Consider the following 12,290-nt stretch of genomic DNA (forward strand, 5'->3'; position numbering starts at 1 on the left):
GTTGGTGGGAAGCCAGCCCTGCCTTACCTCATCTGCAGAGGAAAGTACCTGCCCAGTGGCCAAGGGGCCAGCCCTCAGCACCACCCTGTCCTGAGCTGGAAGCCAGTGTGGAAGCAGCGGGGTGTGTAAGCACCAACCCCATCCCCTTCCTTCAGCCTCTTGGGTACAACCCAGGGAGACCCCCCAATCCTTCACTCCCATCTCTGTTCCTTTGAATGTGCCCCATTGTGCAAAACTGTCTCCTCAAGGAAACCTTCCAGACTGCACTTGCCCCTATCACCCAGCTTTCCCAGGACCTGTCTAGGACCCTCAGCTAACAACCAGTCTAAGGGGGTGGGGAGGCTTGGGTTCTGCCCCTGGTGGTCAGTGCCTGGATGGCCCGTGCTCTCGAGACTGGGGGATGACTCAAGGCCCTCCTACCGGAGGGAGATGCAGAAGAGGGCCTGCATGGACCTTGACGGAGGTTGTGACAGGCCAGGGCCCAGCTCTAGTGGCCACTCCCAGGGTCTGGCGCGGCCTCCGGGCCCACGGCCCTGCCCTCTGCTGCCCCCACGCGGCCGCTCTCAGCACTGCAGGCCGCCGTGACCGGGGCCTCCACTCCCACACCTCACCTCCCACCCAAGGTTCCATGTCCCTTGGGCAAACTCCCCCAGCCCCTACCCCTCAGGTGGAGCCTCCGGCCTGGACCAGGGGGCACCAGCCTCCAACCCCACCCTCCACTGTGCTTTCTCCAAGCATGGCCCTATCCTATGCTGCCAAGGCCCTCCCATGGCCTCCAATCAGCACCCTTGCTGCAAAGAGGGCAGCAGTGGCATGAAGCCTGTGCTCCATACCCAGCTTCTGGACACTTCTGGGTGAGGAACCCAGGGACCCAGAACATGGGCTCTGGTTTCAGAGCAGTGCTGGGGCAGGGTAGGGGCCCAGGGGCAGGCTGGGCCAGCTTGCTACAGAGTGAAGGGGCAGGTGCCTGTGCTGGCCCATCCCATCTCCTGGGCACCCAGCACGGACTCCATGGGGAACGCTTTGCAGGCACTGCCCTTTGTCTTCACCTCCACAAAGTGCTCACGGTTCTTGAGAACACTTTTTAGAGGGAGACAGGCTGTGGAGGGACCGGCCCCAGGTGGCCTTCCAGTGGACAAAGGTTGCTCTGGGTGCTGTTGATCCCACAAGGCAACCATAGAACCCTCCAGAACCAAAGTGTGGCATGAGCACCAGTACACCAGGGAGGGGATACCATGGGCTTGTTTTCTCCGAGTAGACAGGGAGGGGTGTTTCAAGTGACATTCCAGAAGAGTTAGAAGTGACATTCCAGAAGGGTTAGAATTACAAGCCTGGAGCTCAGAGTGACTCTCCACTCTGGGGTCCTGAGGCCTCTCCCCCTCAGGCTGGGCCAAGTCCAGCAATCAAGGCAGCTGGGTGCTAGGGCTCCCGTGTCGGGGCACCAGGGATCAGTAGATCAGGGATCAGGGCCACAGGCATCAGACACGGGATCTGAGGTACTAGTATTTGAGTTTCAGGTGCCAGAGTGTTGGGTCTCTGGAGACAGGCATTAGAACTCAAGGGTATGCAGGCTGCGGAATTAGAGCCGAGAATATTTGGGGACTAGAGCACCAGGGGCCTCTCGGGGCCTGCACGGTTAGAGCCAGGTGTCCAGGTCTGAGGAGACAGAGCAGGGCACCAGGTCTAGGGTGTGTGGGCATCGAAGGCTCAGGTATCAGGTGCCCAGGTCCCAAGAAACAGTGCTAGTGACTTGGGGATCGAAGTACTGGGGTGCACGCTCTCAGAGGTGTTCTCCTGGGAGGTTGGTCTTGGCTCCGGGGTGGCCATCCATGCCTCTTGCTGCCGGCCAGATGCGCTCCCTTCAGGGCTGTGAACCCCAGATGGCCCTGCAAACAAAGACACCATCTAGAGCAGGCATGGGGGGCACCCTAGAATCTTAGGAGAGCCAACGAGGGGCACAGACTGGGGTCCTGCCCCTGGAACCCTGGGTCTTGGTGGGTGAGGTCTTACATGTTGCCCTTCCTATGGCGCAGCAGCACATAGACAAGCGCGACCACAGCCACCACCGCCAGGCCTCCAAAGATGATGCTCAGCAGCACCGTGTAGCTCCGAGCTGGAGAGGGAGCAGAAAGGTGAGGGCCGCCGGAGGGCAGCGGTGGGGTGCAAGCGGGTGGGGACACAGGGCATCCTCACCTGGCTGGCACAACGGGGTGGGCCTGGACCAGATGCCATCAGCCTGGCAGGTGCTGACCTCTGCCCCAACCAGGCTGTAGCCGCTGTCGCAGTGAAAGTAGACAGTGGAGCCCGACAGGTATCTGGTACCCTCCTTGCGCCCATTGGGGGGCGGGGCCAGCCAGCCGCAGGACGTCACTGGGGTAGGGGACCAGGAGCAGACCATAGGATTAAGCAGCTGGCGGTCCCCACCTCCCCTGCAGCTGCCGACTTAGGGGGTCACGTCCCAGCCTATGGTGTCCACCCCCTCGCCTGTGCCCCCAGCCCCCCTCACCAGGCTGCAGGCTCTGAGCACGATGCTGGTGCCACTGGAGGGCCATCCGCGTGGCATTGCCCACACTCAGGCTCCCAGTGGCCATCACGTCGAATATGCAGAAATAGTTGTCTCCACACAACTTAGCCGCCTCGGCAGCCTGGCTGGGGTTGGGGACGGTCTCCTCGGGGAACAGGGGCTGAAAGGTGTAGTCATGCTTGGGCTGGTACAGGAAGTTGTTGACCAGGAACCAGGAGTCATAGGTGAGCAGGGACGAGGTGTTCTCCACAGCCCCTGGGGAGACACTCAGCAGGTCTCGCTGGCGGCCGAGGGTCCGGAGTCCCTCCCCCTCATATCCACTGCCTCTGTCCCCGCTGGGATCCCCCCAGCCCCAGGGGGCCTCGCAGTCACTCACAGTCGGCCCCGAAGCGGAACAGCTCTCGGGAGCTGGCCTTGGGGGGCAAGACATTCCCGTCGCGCAGCACAAAGTCGTCCGTGGGGTCATCATTCAGTGTCCCGAGAAGGCCTCGCGTGTGGGTGAGGAACTTTTCAGGCAGGAGGACAGTCACACTAAGGAAGGGACCCTGGACGCTGACCTCCAGGCCAGCCCCCGATGACAGCATGATGGATACGCTGTCCCCGGCAGTGACAGACAGGAACATACCTGGGCACGTGTGGAACTGGGGTTAGGGCTGCCCACCGAGGGCACCGTGCTGTGACTCCACAGCCCCAGGACAAGTGGGTCAGCATCCGGGGAAAGGGACGGTGTCCTCACAGCCGGCCCTGCTGTGACCCTCCCTCACCCCACGCCCACCCCTGTACTGGGACCCCCACATGGACATGTGTGCCCAGGCTCCAAAGGGACCCCCACACCGAGGCCTCACCTGGGGGTCACCTGTTGGCCCTCGCTCCTTGAGGGAGGCAGCAGCCACACCCAGCTCTGCCCTTCCTGGGGATCCCTGCACCCTCAACACCAGCAGGCCCATCCCAGGTCCCCACCCATCCCCACTGCAAAAAAATCACTTCATTAGCTCAGTTCCCTGAGGCAGCACCACCAGAGAGGGGAAGAGGGTGGACAGGGGGTTGCTCCGTAGCCCGCAGGGCCAGCCAGCATCTTCGAAGCAGCTTCCAGCTTCTCGTCCCACTGTCCGGGCATCTCAGGGTTCTGACCACGGGTCTGGGGCTCCATAGTGTGAAAGCACAAGATCAGACCAGGTCCCCATCCCTAGGCTGGACCTTTCTACCTGAGGCTGCGCACCTCGTCTGCCCACACACATCGGCGGGCTGGGGGCGCGTGTCCACCGTGCAGGGGGCAGGAGAGGGGGGCTGACTGGCAGCACAATGCCAGGGACAGCACGCGGATCGTATGGAGGCCCCCACCTCTGCACCCGCGCTCCGAGGCCCAGGCGGGAAGTGAGGGCGCAAGAGCGGCCCTGTGGCAAGCCGGCCGCCCACTCACCCTTCAGGTCCATCCAGCTCTGCTCCGTGAAGCTGAGCACCTCCTGGTTCAGCAGCACCTGCAGGACCCCTGCCCCGCCGGCCAGCCGGACCTCCACCACATCGGAGTTGCCCTCCTGGACAGCCACGGCCGTGAGCCCCGTGCCTCGGTCCTGCGGGCCTGGGGGGCGCGGGCAGACCGATGCGCTGGGCTCCAGCCCGCCTCATGGGGGACCCGGAGCCCCCCACGCCCCCAGGGCCCGCGGGCCCCAGCCTCACCCTCCGGCGTCGTCCTGGGCTGCGCCCGCCCCTGCACCCTCAGATTGGTCAGCGCGGCCTCCAGCAGCACGTACTCGCCGCGCCCGTTGAACGAGAAGCTGGCACCGTCGAAGGTGATGAAGTGCGGGTCCCCGAATGCGGAGGCTGGGGAGAGCGGAGGGTCAGGTGGGCCGCGCTGGCCTGGCCCTGCCCGGGGCCCAGCCTCGCCTGCCACCCACCGAGGCGCGACGGCCGGTAGCTGCGACAGTCGCTGGAGGGCCGCCGCCGCATGTATCGGGAGCACTCGGGCGCCCAGAGGCAACAGTGATAGAAGCTGACGACGTCATAGAGCCAGTGGGACAGGCCAGGCACGCGGGGCGGTGTGCGGAAGGGGGGCGCGCCCCAGTCGTGGCCGCGGTCCGGGGTGCTGCCGCCGGTGGAGTCGGCCGTCAGGAGCAGGCTGCCGGCCTCCGTGTAGCAGCACTGCTGGCCGGAGGCGAACCGGGGGCTGTGGACAGCGACAGGTCAAGGCCGCCGTCGGGGGGCCCGGGCCCCTTGCCCCCGACCTGCCACCTGGCTCACCTGGCTTGCACGGAGCGCACACAGTGCACGGCCCCGGGGTGGTAGGTGCACACGCTGCCGCGCTCAATGTCACAGCCGTAGTCCGTCTATGGAGCAGGAGGTTGCTGTCACCTGCACTGGCCTCAGGCTGTGGCCTGCCCTACCCGGGAGTCGACCCTGAGGGCCCTCAGACTCCAGCCTGGCCTCCCAGGGGCCTCTATCTGCCTCCCGGCCCCTCACCTCCTGGGTATGCAGGGGAGGGGGGGGTGGCCGCCTCTGCCCAGCCCTCGGGGGGCTCCCGGCCTGTGCGCCCGGTGGGGAGGGGGCTCCCGGTGGGGAGGGGGGCTCACGTGGAAGCGGCCAGAGTCAGCGCGGGCCTGGGCCAGGGTGCAGGGGCAGTCAGGCAGTTCCTCCAGGAAGTTGGGCAGTTGGTCTTCCAGCTGCTCCCAGGCCAGGCACTGGGCTCGGGCCCAGGCCTTGGGGTCTGCCCGGAAGTCCTCGCCCAGGTGCCAGGCCAGCGCGTGCTCATTGCTCCAGAGCGCCTGCACGTCCCTGTGGGGACCCCGTGCACTGAGGGCCGCGCCCTGGCAGCCCCGGCCAGGATGGCGAGTGGCGGGTCTGGCCCCCGGCCCACCCTCTGCGTGCCCGTGGCCCTTACTTCTCCCCTGCATAGTATCTGCTGCTGATGATCCGAAGCGCACCCACTTCCCATCGCTGGAAGTTTGGAGGGGCAGGTTTGGGAGTGAAGGTGAAGAAGCCAGAGTTGGGGATGTTTGTGGCCAGGGAGTACAGGTATGACCACTTTGCTGTCCATTCCCCTGAATATGGCTTCCCTAAGGGAGAGAAGGCCTCCGTCAGCCCTGGGGCCCCTCCAAGAGCCCGGGGGCAAAAGAAGGGCAAAAGAAGGGCCAGGTGCCAGTCCTGGGTGCTCTGAGCGGCCTGGGAGATGGACAGACGGATGGTTCCCAGAGGAAGGCCTGCCCCGTTGCTCCAGCAAGGGCCCTGGCTCAAGTGACGGTCATTTCCTCCTCGCCCATGTTAGGGTCACAGCCTCACCTGGAAGCCAGGCCAAGGGCCATGCTCGCAGCCCAGGGGCTTGGAGAGGATGGGTTCGCAGGGCAAGCCTTATATCCAAGGGCAGAGAAGGTCCATATGTCCTCCTAGAGCTGGGCCCATGTGGCCGGCGGGGGGGTGTCCCCAGCCTCCCCCACCCCCATGCGTCCCCCAGTTCCCCTTTCTTGCTTGACGTCCCCATCTGGGATTTGGCCCTACCTGGAGTCCCCTCTCTCCCACCTCTGCAAGCCCCAGGCCCTAGCGGCCCACAGAGCTCCTCGGGCTGTGCAGCCTTTGGTGGCCTTACCTGTCTCCTCGTAGCCCCAGAGCTCGATGTTGACAGACCGCGTGGGCAGAGCGGAGGGCTCCCAGGTCACGGTGAGGTTGTCCGTGGTGCCGGCGGTGCCGTAGTATTGCCAGAGGGTCTCGTTCTCCAGCTGGCTCTTCTCCGTCTCCGACACTTTGCTGGGGTGCACTGGGCAGGAGGTGAGGGGTGAGTGAAGGCCTGAGGCCCAGGGGCTCTGCGAGCTGGGGGTGCCTCCCGAGGACCAAGCGGGGCAGTCCCACTAGAGGATCTTCTCTCCCAGGCCCTCCTGTCGGGAAAGGAGGAAGCCTGCAGGAGAGGCATGGCCCTGCCCTCTGCTGCCCAGGTCTCTGGCCTCCGCCCTCCCCTGGCCTGGCCGAGTCAAGTGGCCCACCTTGCTGGGGGATCCCAGAAGGCCCCCCCCCAGTTCCTCTGTGTGGATGCCAGGGGGTGGGGAGCAGAGCTTGAGAACTAGAGGGACTGGTTGAGCCAGAGCAGTAGGGCACGGCTGGCAGGCGAGGCGGGCAGAGATTAGTGTTAGGCAAGGGCCTGTGGGGGGCCAAGGCCCAGGAAGGTGGGGCTCACCAGCCAGCCAGGTCCCCGAGCGCGGAAAGGAGCGACCGTTGTCCATCGAGAGTGTGAAGGGGATGTGGCCTGTCTCATACAGCAGGGGCGACACACAGTGCACGTGTCCAGAGGAGTCCACGTACCCGAGGGTCTGGATGCTCTCCTTAAACCTGCGGGGGCAGGAGGTGGCAGGAAAGGCCAGGCCAGGGCCGGGGGACCCCCTCTGAGGCCCGCGCCCCGACCTCCTCCCTGGGGCCCCCAGCATGCACGGAGCCCCTGGGGACCCCCACCTGCAGATCACGCCGTCAGTGGGGATGAACCAGGTGAGGTGCTGTACTTGGAAGTCCTTGCCACCCATCATGGAGCCCGAGTAGGGCGAGACTTCCAGGCAGAAGTCCCGGAAGTCCGAGCAGCAGGTGCCCAGGCCAGAGCAGGTGGGGTGGCAGGAGCACGACCCATCCCGGTCTCCACAGCGGTGGGAGCAGCTCCCCTTGGCACCTGGAGGAGGCGGTGCTGAGCGCCCGGCTGCCCGGAGGCGGGGCTTGCGCTATTTCCCCGGAGCCCATGAGAGAGAAGCGTCCCCGGGAGAACGTGGACCAGGAAGGGCGCTGACCACCAAGCCAACCACAGTAGAAACCCACACAGGGCCTGTGGGGTGAGGGACCTCGGGACGAATGACCTGGCCATTGCCTGAAGGGCTTGCAAGAAGGAGGGGGAGGTAAGGGCAAATGCCTGCGGCCGCCCACTACCGCAGCATCAAGAGGAGCCCCTGGGGCAGGGCTGACCTTCAGCCCTCAAGACCCGGACGACCGGATCCTCAGATGGCCAGAGGTGGCCGAGCCCTCGCCGTGGGCTGCGGGGCTGTCTGAACCCCTAGCCCAGACAGGGACAGTCTGGGGCCTGGGGACGTGGCTCCCCAGAGTCTCTTAGGAGGTCTGGCAGCTCGGCATGCCCCATCTCACTTTGCCAGGCGACACCCTTAGGGGAGAGGGTGAGAGGTGCTCCCCTCCTCTGAGGGGAGGAGGACGGTCATCCCCAGCAGAGGACCCGGCAGGGCCAGGGTGGCGGAGAGGGAGGACGGCCTGGTGTGGGGCTGTGGACATCAGGCCTCAGCTCTCACTGCCATGGGGACCCATGACAGGGCCGTATCGTCAGGAAACCCTCTGCATCGAGTGTGACTGGGCAGGTTGGAGGGTGGGGACCAAGGGGGTGCAGACAGCTCACCTGGCCTTCCCCGCCGCCCCACCAAAGGGGGCCAGTCAAGGGCTGGGGCTGGACCCGAGCCACCCCGGTGACCCTATTTCACCCACTGCAGGGCCTGGCACTCGAGAGCGTCAATAAATATTTATTGACAGAGGATGTGATGGCTCAAGGGAGTGGGGGAGGAGGCTGAGTGATGCCAGTAAGTGAGATAAGTGGCTGAAGGGTGGTGGCGCTTCCCCGAGATGGGAGATAGGGGTGGGGCAGGGGGCTGGGGAGCCTGCCCCTGGCAGCTCGGCCCAGCAGGAGCCTCCGGAGTGGGAGCCTTCCCCCAGACCTTCTGGGGTTCAGCCATAACCCTAACAAGGACCCTCAGTCTTGCCTCTCACCTGTCAGGGAGCTTAGTGGGCCTGAGGCTCCTCCATGTATGAGCACAGACTCCACGGGGGCTCGGGGCGCAGACCAAGGGCTCCCCTGAGCCCCCCACCGCCCCGGGCCACCTCCCTCCCAGGGAGCCAGCACCTCCCAGCTCCCAGTGGGTTTAGGGTGGGGCATAGCCCCGACTCCATTCTGCCAGCGGCCCAGACCCTGGGCTCCCCAGATTTTCTTCTCACAACCCCAGTCCAGTCCCGGACGACCTGGCGGATGGACAGAGGCTGAGCAGAGAGGGGCTCCCCGCTGGGCCGGCTGCACGGGGCCAGGAGGCGGGGTGGGGGCCTACCTGCTGCAGGCCGGGGGCCTGGGCCGGGGGCTGTGGCGAGCAGCAGCAGAGCCCAGAGCAGCACGAGCGGCCTCATGGTGCGGCCGAGTCCGCAGCCCGCAGCGCAGCAGTGGCGGGGCCGCAGCGGCCGGGCTTAGTCCCCGGGGCCTGGCTCCGCCCGCCCCGCGCGCCTGCCCCGCCCCAGCCCGCCCCGCCCGCCCGCCCCGCCCGGCCCGGTCCCCTCTCAAAGTCCACAGGTTCCCGCGGGGGCCGAGGAGGGCCCAACCTGCCCTGTTAGCACATTCCTGGCCCGGGGGAGGAGGTCCGAGCCTCCAGGGGTCGGATCCAGATGTCCAGGGGCTGCAACCTAGACCCCCGAGGGCACCTCTGGCCCAGCCCAGGGGGGCCAGGGTGGGGCTCCCCTGGGGCTGGGGTTTGGCAGGGTGGGTTAGGTGGGGTGGCTCTTGCAATCTCAGGATTCCAGCACCTGAGGGCCCCCCAGCCACAGACCTCTCACACCTGGTCCTCAGCTTCCCTGCCCAGAGCAGGTATTTCCAAATCCTCACCACACCCTCGCAGGGAGAGGAGCAACTAACCTGCTGATCGCTGGTGGGGGTGGGTGCTGAGGGGCGGAGGAAGGGATCCCCTTTGGAGGGGGTTGAAGGCTGTGGGAGGGGCTCAGCCAGAGCAGGTTCACGGGGCGAGGGGCTGAGACCAGAGCCCCCGGGGCCGGAATTCCCTCAGTGGTGCTTATGCAACTGGGCTCCAGAGGTGCCTCCGCCCGGCCTGGACGGAGCTGCAGAGGAGCCCCCCAGCCCCACCCACCCCGGCTGACATTCACAGAATTTGCGTGACCTCAGTATGCAGCCTTCCCACTGCGCTGGGGAGGAAACAGGGGTCGGGGTAGACAGGTGGGCTCAAGGTCACCGGGAGGCTGCAGCGCGGCGCCAGGCCCCAGGCGGCTTCTCGGACACCCCCACCACCGCTCCACTCGAGGCCTGGGCCTTACGGGGCCCCGCCACCTGGGCTGGGTGTCCAGACAGACGGGTGGTTCTCTCCCCAGAGGCAGCTCCTCAAGGTGTCCAAAGGGGACACATCCCCAGACTTCAAAGGGAGCTGATGCCGGTGGGGGCTATGCGCTTAGGCCATCTGGCTGTGACGCATGTGGGCTTGCATGTGGGCTCCCGGGGTCTGGCCCGCTCATTCTCAGCATCCCCCTTCCTGTCCGCAGGTGCCAGGAAAGCCAGCTGGGGTAGTTAGAAGCCACGTCTCCCAGCTTGGCTGCCGGGCGCTCAGGTCACCTCTGGGGGCAGGGGCTGGGGACTCATCCCAGGCCCAGGACCAAAGGTGCTCCGTGCGGCCCAGGTCACGGAAGCAGGAGGACGGAGATGCTCCGGGGATGGGTCCCAGGTCTGGGTGCCCGAAGGCCCAGAAGCCCTGGAAGACGACTGGGTTGTTCCCAGAACTTCCTCTTTCTGGGTACCCCGGTCTGAGGAGAAGCTAGGAATTTGGGGAGGGGCCGTCAACTGAGTAACCGTTGCCCCTGCCTGGCAAAGAGCCTGAATTAGGGCCGTTGGGGCGAGGATCCTTCCAAGGCTGCCGTGCTCCTGGGTCCCCGTAACGGCTCTGCCAGCCTTGGGCTGGGGACCCTGGCAGCGCCCAGCCCACGAGGGGCACAGGGCAGCGGGAGCAGCCCCATGTCCATATCGGACAGAGAGCCCTTCCAGGGAGGCCCCTGAGGGCAGGGCCAGCCCACATCTGTGGGGGGACACAGATGGGTCCCCGAGGCACGGAGGGGGTTGTGCGGGGTAGGCTGGGGCCCCTGCGACCTATGCCCCCCCAAACAGATGTACCTGGAGCCCGAGAGAATGGAGCCGGCATTGTGGGCTGGGAACCAAGAGCCCCAATTACACGTTGCACTGAGCCCCACAACTTATATGGACAGTTCTATCAGAGGGCAAGTGTGGTGGGAGGCAGGACCGTTCCTGCCAGCACCCCCTTCCTGACACTGCCCCTGCCCCCCTCAGGGTCCCCTGTGCCAGTCCCCATCACGAGAGAGCCCTTGCAAGGCCTGGACCCTGCCTGGCCCTGCAGCCTCCTCCCCCGGCCGCTGCCCATCCCCAGAGGGGCACACTCCCAGGCACTTGAGTCCTTGATGGGACACTGGAGACCCCTTCTAGGCCTGGCTCCAGCCCCACCCAGAGGGTCTGCCCTGCTTGGCCTGTGCTCATGTCTCCCCACTGGCTCCCCTGCCCCCGCCCCAAGCCCCCACATGCTCCTGGGATCCCCAAGGGCTGGCCTCTGACCAACAGGAAGAAGGGCCCAGAAACCCGGGACAGCAACCGGCTGACGGAGGGCCCTGGGTTCAGGTGAACAAAGAGGCAAAAGCAACTGTTCCATCTTTATTAGAAAAGAAACCAAAAAACGGGAGTGGGGCAAGCCCAACCCCAAAACGACCCCTCCACTGTGACACAGGCAGAGAGCCCGGCTCATCCGGGAGTCCAGGTGCGGACACGGCCACTTGGGCTGGGCGTGTGGACATTTATACAAAGTCAACATTTCATAGAAAAGGACACCAGCCCTGCTGCACATCTCCCCGTGGCCAAGCGTGGCCCCCTCTGGGCCCCCATGCGGTGGAAAGGGTGACGGCCCGGGGGGGGGTGGGCACCACGAGGGGTGGCGGCTGGGCAGACCGGACTCTGTGTGGGGGGCAGTGCTCCGCGTGGGCCTGGCGACCCCGGGGGCAGCGCCACGCCTCAGATGTCCATGTAGTCGTCCTCCTCGTCCGTCTCGCTCTCCAGGGAGGACTCCTGGCTCGACGTCTCCAGGACCTCCAGGGCCGGCTGGCACAGGCTCTCCTTCCTCACGGTGGCGGCCGACTGGGCGGACAGGATGGCTGACTGCACACACAGCGGGCAGGGCACTGGTCAGGGCGGCCCCGGCCTGGCCCAGGGCCCCCTAGAGCCCATTTCCCGCCCATGCCACCCACTCGGCACCCTTGGTTACCTTCAGCTTCTGCTTGGTCTCCTCCGAGATGCTGCCTTTGGGTGAGAGCAGGGTTGGGGTGGGCGGCGTGACGGTGATCTCAGGGGGGAACTTGGTGGCGGCCGAGGGGATGACCAGCTTTGGCATGCTGGGCAGGAGGCGCGACTTGGCCTTGCCGGGGGTGCCCTCGGCTGGCTGGGCACTCGCACTGCTGGGCACCTTGGAGCTGGTGACTGTGGGGTGGACCGCGGGAACTGAGCCTTGTTCACGGCCTCCTGGGCCTGCCTGCCCTTCCCTGGTTTGGGCCTCAGTTTCCCCTCTGGAAGACAGAGGCAACCGAGGACGCCGCCTCCTGCTGCATCAGACCCAGGATGCTTTCTCTTGGCCTTCTGGTGTGTGCTGGCTGGCAGGCCCCAGGCCTCCGGCTGCGTCTGCCTCCCTGCCTGCCCAGGTCCGGCTCTGGGCTGTGGGGCTTGGGGACTAGGACCCCCCAAGGGGACTGGGACGCCCTGAGGAGCCCGGTACACTGCGGGAGCCCAGGGCCAACAGGCAAGCCCTGGAGCTTCCCCAGGGTTCTGCAAGGCCCTCCAGGCACTGCGCACACATGAACTGCTACGTCCCTGCAACAGCCCTAGGACACATGTCCTGCCGGTGTCCACACCGTAGGGAGGACGCGGGGGGTCCACAGCCAGTCACTCAGCCCCAGGATACCCGCTTTCCCCTCCCGCTGCAGGGCTGCA

At 65.9% G+C, this 12,290-nt stretch overlaps 2 protein-coding genes across 7 annotated transcripts in view; both read right to left on the reverse strand.

Moving 5' to 3' along the window:
• Positions 1-1,224: 1,224 nt before the first annotated feature.
• Positions 1,225-8,762, reverse strand: SUSD2 (sushi domain containing 2). The gene is made up of 15 exons (XM_025982745.2): positions 8,587-8,762; positions 6,956-7,163; positions 6,684-6,835; positions 6,102-6,269; positions 5,400-5,574; positions 5,092-5,293; positions 4,763-4,848; positions 4,420-4,688; positions 4,202-4,345; positions 3,945-4,103; positions 2,901-3,149; positions 2,507-2,779; positions 2,194-2,370; positions 2,011-2,113; positions 1,225-1,886 (listed from the first exon to the last, which is right to left on the reverse strand). Exons 1-15 carry the CDS (start codon positions 8,660-8,662, stop codon positions 1,862-1,864), a joined length of 2,466 nt encoding a protein of 821 aa, XP_025838530.2. The 5' UTR covers positions 8,663-8,762; the 3' UTR covers positions 1,225-1,861.
• A 2,192-nt stretch (positions 8,763-10,954) lies between these two features.
• Positions 10,955-12,290, reverse strand: part of CABIN1 (calcineurin binding protein 1) — a 152,712-nt gene continuing 151,376 nt past the window's right edge. For all 6 annotated transcript variants that reach the window (XM_025982684.2, XM_025982682.2, XM_072723349.1 and 3 more), the window contains exons 36-37: positions 11,572-11,783; positions 10,955-11,465 (exon numbers count right to left, since the gene is read on the reverse strand). In XM_025982684.2, coding sequence (XP_025838469.1) covers positions 11,322-11,465; positions 11,572-11,783 — 356 coding nt within the window. In that variant the 3' untranslated portion in view covers positions 10,955-11,321. The remainder of the gene's footprint in view (positions 11,466-11,571; positions 11,784-12,290) is intronic.

The sequence above is a fragment of the Vulpes vulpes genome, chromosome 10 (assembly GCF_048418805.1).
Source record: "Vulpes vulpes isolate BD-2025 chromosome 10, VulVul3, whole genome shotgun sequence".
In the NCBI taxonomy this organism is placed as follows: domain Eukaryota; kingdom Metazoa; phylum Chordata; class Mammalia; order Carnivora; family Canidae; genus Vulpes; species Vulpes vulpes.